This window comes from Trichomycterus rosablanca, chromosome 10 (assembly GCF_030014385.1).
Source record: "Trichomycterus rosablanca isolate fTriRos1 chromosome 10, fTriRos1.hap1, whole genome shotgun sequence".
Lineage (NCBI taxonomy): Eukaryota > Metazoa > Chordata > Actinopteri > Siluriformes > Trichomycteridae > Trichomycterus > Trichomycterus rosablanca.
In genome coordinates this window covers 34,960,758-34,970,596 of record NC_085997.1, presented here as the reverse complement: position 1 = coordinate 34,970,596, position 9,839 = coordinate 34,960,758, and the positions used below count along the sequence as shown (strand labels likewise).

Genomic DNA, 9,839 nt, shown 5'->3' with positions numbered 1-9,839 from the left:
ACTTTATATCTAATCAAACATTTTTAGTACAACTTACATAAATTATTTAAGTTTTTTTGCTCTACTAAAAAATGCAGAGTACAATGTACTCATTTGAGTACACATTTAAATGTGCTAAAAGATTTAAGTTTACTAAACAAAAAAAAAATACGTTTCTATCAGATTAACTTAAAAAAGTTAAGTTAAGGTAATTAAACAGAAAAACGCCCCCATTTATGTGTAAGTCCGCCTCTTTTCAGCTTGCTGTTGGTGAATCAGGCAAAAATGATTTTCTTGTGTTCGGGTAGCCATTTGTTTGAACTTTTGTAACCTGTTGTTGCAAATTACTTTTTACTTTTCATTTAAGGCTTTTTGCAAAAATAAACTTGTCTTTTGTGAAGTGGAACCTTTGTTAAACTAAATGGACAAACATTTTCTTACTCATTATGCTATTTTTGAGTAGCATGTACACCAGTCTGATGGGACTTTTTCATCTTCCGTCCAATTTTGGTAAGTGTTGTACTTTACTTAACAATTTTGTTTAAAATAAATGAACTTAATGTTGACACTAAATAAATAATCAAACAGCGCTGCTACATGCTAGCATGCTAGCCTTCATACGAAGCAAAGAGTGTGCTGGCTTGCTTTATTTTAATCCTTAAATGAATGGTATTAATGTTGATATTAATACTTCTGTTTCTTATTTCTTTGTTTTGTTTCAGAGAGCTGCAGCCAAACGTTAAGAAATCAACTTGCTGTGTGAAACTGAGTACAGGTTCATGGTTACTGTGAAGAGCTTTTTGTGTTTTATCAGAACTTTAGATACAGTTTGTACAGTTTTTAACATGTTTTCTTGACATATTGTATTTTAAGTAAATACTTCTGAAGTGAAATAAAGAAAAATAACTATTATTCTGTCTGTTTTTCTATAAACATCTCTCATTGATATTTAAAACGTAATTAACATAAAAACTAAGAAGAAATCAATAATTTTGTCCATTGAGCTCAAGATAATAAGTAGAATTATTGGGAAAAGCAGTTGGTATAACCAAAAAAATTAAGTTTAATCAACTTGCCTTTTAGGTGTAATAACTTAATGTTTTAAGTTATGCTAACTCAAGTTTTCATTATACATTACTTAACTTTTTTAAGGCAACCGGTTTCCTAAAATTTTTTAAGTAGATTGAACTTATCCGGGCTTACAGTGTATGACCTTGAATTTCTCGTTCTAGCCAAGCTGTAATATTAACCTAAATTCCTTCTGCTAGCCTTGCTGTAGTATAACCTTAAATTCAGTGTACCTTCTCATTGCCTAAACTTTGTACGCTGACTAGGCATAACATTATGACCACTGACAGGTGAAGTGAATAACACTGATTATCTCTTCATCACGGCACCTGTTAGTGGGGGGGATATATTAGGCAGCAAGTGAAATTTTTTTTCCTCAAAGTTGATGTTAGAATCAGGAAAAATGGGTGAGCGTGAGGATTTGAGGGAGTTTGACAAGGGCCAGATTGTGATTGTGAGACAACTGGGTCAGAGCATCTCCAAAACTGCAGCTCTTGTGGGGTGTTCCTGGTCTGCAGTGGTCAGTATCTATTAAAACTGGTCCAAGGAAGGAACAGTGCTAAACCGGTGACAGACCAAGGCTCATTGATACACCTGGGGAGCGAAGGCTGGTCCGTGTGGTCCGATCCAACAGACGAGCAACTGCAGCTCAAAATGCTGAAGAACTCTAGGCCACCCAATGAGGAGGGTCCTGTTTAGTCTCTTAAGGTTTCTTTCTTGTAATTGTCCTCTTGTCCTCTGTTTGTTTATCAGGGTTTTTTTGGTCCTGGAATTTGTAAAGATGCTTTGAGACATCAATGCTCATTGTACAAAGTGCTACACAAATAAATTTGACTTGATGTGTGTCCATATATTTCAGTTGCATCAGCTCTAATGTGCATAAGAAATCTGAGCAATAAAGTCTGGAAAGGACAAAACGTGACACATCTAAGTACGAGCAGTTTTATTTTATTGATGTTACATGGTGGTCCATTCTGGAGGCAGCTGTTCCATCACAAATGTATTCTCATCGTCACCTTCAGGAAGAAAGTCCTTCCAGCTGAGTCCTGCTTCATCCCACAATCCTCGGGCTTCTTTATAGCTCTGCATAGACGTAAACAATAATATGAAAACTCGAAGTGTAGATTACTGTGCTTTTGTGTATGTGTACTGTGGGTTTTTATGCTTAGTAATGATTCTGATTTTACCATTTTCTTACTCAGCTGGTTGATGATCTGCACCAGCAGCATAGCAGCTTGCTCCATAGTCAGCAGTGGTTTAGCCAGTTCTCTACAGAAACAACATCAACCAATCAGATCAACAGAAAATTAGAGATTAATGGTGAATTCTAATAGAGGAATGCAATACGGTTTATTAAATGTCCTTTATCTACTGTTGTTTAATTAAATGGTAACCTGAAGAGCTGAGCCATTGGAATTCCTTCGTCCTGCAGCACTGGTGGGATTATTTCTGCCAGGTAGAGCCAAATATGAGGAATATCAACCACCATGTCCTCAGCTACCTCCAGAATTTCCTGGAACCTGAGCAAAACACACAAACACAAACACACATCTATAGTGATACATGTACAAACTGCAGTTTCATAATAATAATTGTAGTAGCAGTAGTGGAAGTAGTAATAATAATGTTATTACACTACTATTACTACTCTAGTATTATTATTACTATTATTATTATTATTATTATTATTATTATTATTATTAGCAGTGTGATTCTGAAACATCACTCACCCCTTGTAATACTGCTCAGCGGGCAAAATTTGATTTCTAATTAGATGGTGAAACAGGAGACCCAGATGTCCTCGTTCAATGGCGCTGCGCTCAAGTGTCGTCTCTACACCAATCCTTACAAAAATGAAGAGCAGAGATGCGCTGTTCATCTCCTGCACACACAGCAGCGCCTCCTACAGGAACAGAAAACACACACAGAGCAACCAGATGACTTGATCGGATATTTCTAACTGAGCTTTACCAGTATTTGTACTCAGTACCAGAACTTTAACAAACATTTCAGGACTTTCACACAGTCGTCAGTGTCTGGTGCAACCAAACAAAGTACCCTCAACTTGTAGTTTTGGACCAACTCTAAGTTTAAGTCCATCCATCCATCCATCCATCCATCCATCTATCTAATGTTGTGTTGGCGCTTATGACAAACAACTTGTCATTCATTGCTCAAATAATTTTCTATTACTTGTACACTACAGATTTGATGTGCTGTGCAGGTGATTTTACCTTCAGGTCATTAATGTGCAGATATTCCTCAATAATAGCCACTGATTTCTTCTCCAGCTGCTCTTTACTCATTGTGGCTTTTGGTGCTTGAGTCGGTTCACGCTTCACTGCTGAAATAAAGAAACGTACAGAATAAATACAGAACTGCTTTATTAAGCGTTTATCTACGTCGGCTCGTGTCTGTTCATGTCTGTGCTGCTCAGGTCAAATAAAAACATATTTATTAATATTTCAGATGAACGTTTATACTCACCTGCACTCTCTGTGCTCTCCTGACTGGCATATTTTCTCATTTTTACTTTGTTGGAGACACATTGTCTGTCTCCGTTACCTGACTGCTTCTCTTGCTTCACACTAAAGTGGGTGTGTGACCTGACATCCTCGGATCTTCTGCTATTGGTCCGACTTCTCAGAGAGTCCTTTTGTCCGGAGGTCACATCCACATAGTTAAAGGCACAAGGCTGTTTGAGGAAATATTCACAACAAAAATAATAGTTGTTTTTCCTAACTAATAAAATAAGAATCCTTGGTGGTTCATTAGTAGTAATGGAAGTGTTTGCTTCTTCTTCATACTTTGGGCATTTTGCCTTGGTGAGATCCATCATTGGGTGATTTTTTGTTGTAGACAGGCTTTGTGTTCCAGCTTTTATTCTGAGCCTGTACTTTACTTTGTTGTAAAAGCAGCTTTTGCTGAACTTTAAGCTGCTCCACGTTGTCCTCTACTTCAGCATCTTTATGCACCTCCTTGATAGTTTTGGGGCCCTGATCGCTCCTCCTGGGAATCCAGTTGTTCTATTGTTCAAAGAATTAAGCAGAAAAATATAAGAAAGCAAAAACTCCTTTAAATATAATTCTAACATCATAGCTTGAGTGTGTATGAATATATTAAAGACCTGATAATTGTGTTATGAATGTGAGTAATGTAGAAGTATTTACCCTTCTGAGGTCCAAAACATCCTGGATCATAAAACGGATCCGTGAAGAGGTTCTTCTCTCCTTTACGATTGTTCCCAACTGATTGAAGTAGTTGTCCAGCAGAGCCTGCACAAACAAAGACAGAAAATAATGAAATGTTTAGAAATCTACATGATCCTACAATAAGGAGGAACACAAAGGTTATACTGGTCCCTACCTTTCCATTGTCCAGGTCAAGGTCCTTTCCAGCAGTCGACAGCAGTTTACAGAGGGACTCTAAGCTCTCCTCATTGTTGTTCTCCAGCAGCTTCGTGATGCATCTGTAGATGAACTGGTCTGTGAGCATCTTCTGCTTATAAAGCTCCCCCATGAACTTGATGTTTCCGAGGGAACAGAGGCGAGCTTTGATCTTAATCTCCTCCAGCTCTTCTTTTAATATCTGCTGCTCTTTCTCCTACATTCAACATGTATGTGTGTTTAGTTCTTCTGCTCAAACTAAACTATTCTGGTGCACTTTGGTGACCAAAAGACCAAAATTTTGATTGATGGTGAATGTAGCACCTCTTCAGCTTCATCCAGATCTTTCAGCTTCTTCTGGAGGAGCTTGTTATCCTTCTCGTCCTTCTTGAACTCCTCCTCACAGTGACCGACCAGCAGATTGATGAAGTCCAATGTAGATCCTGAATAGTCTGATGTGGGCACTTTAAGCTGGACACGATCAAGTACAAGGAACTACGTTTAATTTGTTAAACATCTAATAAAACGACACTACATTACACAGTGTTATCAGCTCTTAAGCATCATTTTTGTGCAATAAGATTCTACTTACTTCCATCAGGCCGCTGCACATTTTGGCGTAGACAGTGCAGAAGTTGGGCTCAGCAACTGCTTTTTTAAAGATGAGCTCGATCACACCTTTGAGTCGCTCCTCTGTGTTGATGGGGAGCTCGGTGAGTTGCTTCATCAGCTGCTGAAACTTTTCTGGTGTCATTTTGTTCAGGATGCTGCACACTTTCTGAAACAGCTCCTGAGTCTCGGTCGCCTCTCGATCCTTTTCTTGAGTGCAGCTCTTTTTTATTGCCGGCTTCCAGGCTTTCTCAGCCTTGTGAAGCTGCACGTCGTTGTTCAGAGAGACGTTGATGACTTTACGCTGCTCTCTACATTGGTCTCTCTGAAGATGATGCATCCTGGAGGGCTAGAAGAGTAAAAGCAAACCAACAAGGTTCATGTTTAAGGGTAATTTAATATATGGGGAGCTTTATCTGCATGACAAGGTTCCAGATCTAAGACCTGGATGATTTTATATCTTAATTGGATCCAACATGATGGAAAACAAAAACATATAAACATATAAGAATATTAAAAATGAATATTTGGTGGTTATATGTGTGACCTACCAGTTCTCGTTCACCTTCTTTCTTCTGACAGTCTTGGTTTGCTATCAAGGGACTGAAACTCTTTCCAGAAACCATCTGGTCCCTTAAGAACAACTGCTGCTGAAGTGGCTAAAGAGAATTAAGAAAGAGATGAATCATGGGAGGTCGTGCTTTTAACCACTGCACTTTTATATATGACCATCAACAATGTCATGCTTGAGTTTCACATTGTGCAGCTATAGAGAGATGAAATCATGAAGTGTGTGATAATTCTACCTTGTCCAGTACAATGTTCTTGATGTCCAGCATTACTTTGGGCCTCTGCAGGCTTGCACTGGTCATCTGTAGGTTCAATAGAAACTCCCGGTCATATTTGATCCTCTGGGGGAGCTTATTGGAACCAGCGTGCTCTGGAGAGAGAAGAAATAGAGAAAAATATCAAACATAGAGAAATGAACAATCCACCACATAATCAGCAACATTTTCTTCTTTTTTGGCTTTAACAGTCTTACTGGAAATGTTCTCTATGTCCATTTTCTCTTCTTGGTCTTCAACAGGCTCAGAAAGGAGTCTTTCCATGTTATCAAATGAGGGTTTGAACTCCCTCATCTGGTCCCTCAAATACAAATTCTGCAGCAGGGGCTAAAAAATAAATGACACCCAATATTACTGTTTATGTCTCTGCAGGATACGTTTGTTTATCTAGAAAAATAAAGTCATAAAGTGATGTTAAATGTTTCTACCTGGTCCAGTACAACATCAGGAACGTGCTGCTGGACTTTGGGTCTTTGCAGACTCAACTGGTTCAGCTGCAGGTCCAGCAGAAAGTCGCGGCTGTATTTCTTTCTCTGCTGCTGTTTATTTTGATCACAGTGGTCTGGAGAATAAATGAAGGATTAAATATAAAGAAGTAGAGAATTAAACTTTATGCTCTTATGGTCAGTCCCATCACATTTAAGAGTGTTGCACTGATATTTCTGTTTTACAGCCTTACCCGACTTGAGGGAGACGTTCTCCTCGTTGATCTTTTCCTCCTGGACATTAACGGGCTCAGGAACGGTGCTGTCCAGGTTTGTAACTGAGGGTTTGAACTCCCTCATCTGGTCCCTCAAATACAAATTCTGTAGCAGGGGCTAAAAAATAAATGACACCCAATATTACTGTTTATGTCTCTGCAGGATACGTTTGTTTATCTAGAAAAATAAAGTCATAAAGTGATGTTAAATGTTTCTACCTGGTCCAGTACAACATCAGGAACGTGCTGCTGGACTTTGGGTCTTTGCAGACTCAACTGGTTCAGCTGCAGGTCCAGCAAAAAGTCACGGCTGTATTTCTTTCTCTGCTGCTGTTTATTTTGATCACAGTGGTCTGGAGAATAAATGAAGGATTAAATATAAAGAAGTAGAGAATTAAACTTTGTGCTCTTATGGTCGGTCCCATCACATTTAAGAGTGTTGCACTGATATTTCTGTTTTACAGCCTTACCCGACTTGAGGGAGACGTTCTCCTCGTTGATCTTTTCCTCCTGGACATTAACGGGCTCAGGAACGGTGCTGTCCAGGTTTGTAACTGAGGGTTTGAACTCCCTCATCTGGTCCCTCAAATACAAATTCTGTAGCAGGGGCTAAAAAATAAATGACACCCAATATTACTGTTTATGTCTCTGCAGGATACGTTTGTTTATCTAGAAAAATAAAGTCATAAAGTGATGTTAAATGTTTCTACCTGGTCCAGTACAACATCAGGAACGTGCTGCTGGACTTTGGGTCTTTGCAGGCTTAACTGGTTCAGCTGCAGGTCCAGCAGAAAGTCGCGGCTGTATTTCTTTCTCTGCTGCTGTTTATTTTGATCACAGTGGTCTGGAGAATAAATGAAGGATCAGAAACCTTCTCACATTTAGATCATTAAGATGTTTTTACCATGTTTATATGGATATTTCTGATTTTCAGACGTACCCTCCTCAGGCTTGATCTTCTCCGAGAGTTCGTCAGCTTCCTGGACATCATCATGATGTTTGGAAACGGCTTCATCTGATCCTGGGTTCTCATTGGCTGCAGAAGATTCAGTCTCAGTGGGAGCTGCAGGATCTTCAACACTCTCTAATAGTCCTCCTGAGATCGTAATAAAACAGAATGTCATTTTAGTGACTCATTTAAACATGTGAAATAATAAGAAGAGTTTGAGATTCATATTAAAATAGTTTATTTACTGAGCACAGCCACAGCAGCAGGTTTTACAGGATCACTGTTAGTCTGGACCTCTGCATCTACAGACTGGTGAAAGAAAAGAACATTTGTTTCCTTTCTCTTACTACATGATTATTTCATTATAATAATAGAATTATCACTGATTTTACGACTTTATATTCAATAAAACACTTGCATCACACGGCCAAATATTTGTTGGCACAACCTGTTCTAATAAAATTGTTAATAAACACGACATTTATTTCTTTTCTGCATCAACACATCAGTGAACACATGAGCTTTAGATAGACGACAAGTTTAAATATTTCTGAGACCCCCGAGTGCTCATCGTACATGAGGTGACGTTTCTGTAGGTGTGGTCCATTCTCCAGACATGATGTCTTTTGTGATGTCCCGTCCTCCCTGTGTGGGGTCCTTTATTATAACCTGTAAGGAAGATTAAGTTAAAGTGATTATTGAAGATTAAGTGAAATAACGTTATACACATATAAAATGAACCAGCAGTAATCTTACCTGAGACGTGGTCCATCTTCCAGTCATGATTTCATTTGTGATGTCCCGTCCTCCCTGAGTGGGGTCTTTTATTATGATCTGTTATGAAATAAAGTTGAAGTGCTTCATTGAGACTCGTAGGTACTAAGAAAAGCTACAGTGGAATTATAATGTACAGATCTTAGAGATAAAGATTAAATATATGATTATTATCAGCTAAATAAATAAGAGTATATTTTAAACAGTTAGATTGAGCGTACATGTAAGAACATGTATTGCACACAGAGCAATTCTCATAATAAAATCCCCTCAGAGCCCATAAAATAAATGCAATTTCATATCTGAATCATGCAGGTTCACTCTTATTAGTACATTTAATACCTGTTTACGCTCTTTTCTGATCAGTGGAGCTGTGAACAGTTGCTGATGGACGGGGTTCATCGTCACAGCCAGACTGGACATTGAAGGCCGGACGTGAGACGGATAAAACGCTTTAGCTGATAGAACAGAAAAGATCAGATATTATTATTAATTGCAGTTCGAATCGTGTTAATCTATTTTTGATGAGTAACTTCTGTTATTTAATATTCCTTACTGTACACAGTACCATAGTCAGCAACTCTTCCAGTGGTAAAACCAGCAGGGGGGCAGGTCACTGGATTCTGCTGCTGCCACTGGGGAACGAATGGACGGCAGGACTGTAATACAGAAAAAAGAAAGATAACACGATTGTCTCTACCATTGAAATACTGACTTAATATCTGATTTAATTCATTATTTTTTTGTTGAACAGGACTGTAGTGATTACCTGTCCACATGGACGTAAGTAGTCGAAGCCCTCAGAGTAGTAGGGGAGATAAATCCGACGCTGAGGGATCATCGTTGTCCTATAACGGGGGGTTTGGACAAAGGGAGCTGGAATGGTGAGATACTGACCAGGGTAATAAAGGTCCAACTAAAGAGGAAGAAATAAAAACCTTCAAAATCAGAAACTAAACGCTTTTACAGCTCAGATTTATCAGAACACGTCTGGTGCCTGATAAAAGATAACAAAACCTCAATTCATTTAGTACAATGCATTTTGGAAAACAGAGCAAAATGCCATGTAGTGTATAAATACCGTCATACTTATAATTAATAACTGATTATTAAACCAAATATAAGTCGGTTTCTCACATAAGCACATCATGGATAGGAAACCAGTCCATTACAGGGCTTCTGCCATCCCTCCACCAGACATTAAACCCAGGCCTGTTTTTAATATGTTACAATTTGAAAAACTCGTTTCTAAGCATGTTGCTACATTTATTAATACCTAGAAAGGCCAGATAATGTAATTTATCAAATAAACATAATTTACGTAAATGTTAAAATATCATATATAGAGTAGAATATAAACATGTTAAATAATATTAAATATAACATTAGGGTGAAGTTACCTCACTGGTTTGCAGCTCAGGGTTCATTATTTTAGACGTAGGAACAGGTAAAACACACATGTGCTCGGTACAACGTCTTATACTGAATGATGAGTCAGGTGTGAGTGTAGAGTCTGATAACTGGTGCAC

At 38.4% G+C, this 9,839-nt stretch overlaps 1 protein-coding gene across 1 annotated transcript; it reads right to left on the bottom strand.

The window, feature by feature from the left end:
• Positions 1-1,975: 1,975 nt before the first annotated feature.
• LOC134322105 (eukaryotic translation initiation factor 4 gamma 1-like) lies at positions 1,976-9,151 on the bottom strand. Its single transcript, XM_063003976.1, has 26 exons — positions 9,080-9,151; positions 8,879-8,969; positions 8,653-8,768; positions 8,293-8,370; positions 8,113-8,205; positions 7,782-7,845; positions 7,528-7,683; positions 7,298-7,431; positions 7,058-7,196; positions 6,807-6,940; positions 6,567-6,705; positions 6,316-6,449; positions 6,085-6,214; positions 5,849-5,982; positions 5,594-5,701; positions 5,026-5,391; positions 4,758-4,904; positions 4,414-4,650; positions 4,218-4,322; positions 3,855-4,073; positions 3,535-3,742; positions 3,282-3,391; positions 2,778-2,950; positions 2,442-2,567; positions 2,235-2,316; positions 1,976-2,130 (listed from the first exon to the last, which is right to left on the bottom strand). The coding sequence occupies exons 1-26, from the start codon at positions 9,149-9,151 to the stop codon at positions 2,005-2,007; spliced, it is 3,621 nt and encodes a 1,206-aa protein (XP_062860046.1). The 3' UTR covers positions 1,976-2,004.
• Positions 9,152-9,839: the final 688 nt, after the last annotated feature.

Bases quoted from the DNA above. Each gene is read 5' to 3' on its own strand.
- LOC134322105 (XM_063003976.1), bottom strand. From the start codon at position 9,151: ATGATCCCTCAGCGTCGGATTTATCTCCCCTACTACTCTGAGGGCTTC. The intron at 7,846-8,112 runs GTACGATGAGCA...TTCTTTCACCAG, and splicing joins CTACAGAAACGTCACCTCAT to TCTGTAGATGCAGAGGTCCA. The intron at 2,568-2,777 runs GTGAGTGATGTT...TGTTTTGCTCAG, and splicing joins GCTGAGCAGTATTACAAGGG to GTTCCAGGAAATTCTGGAGG.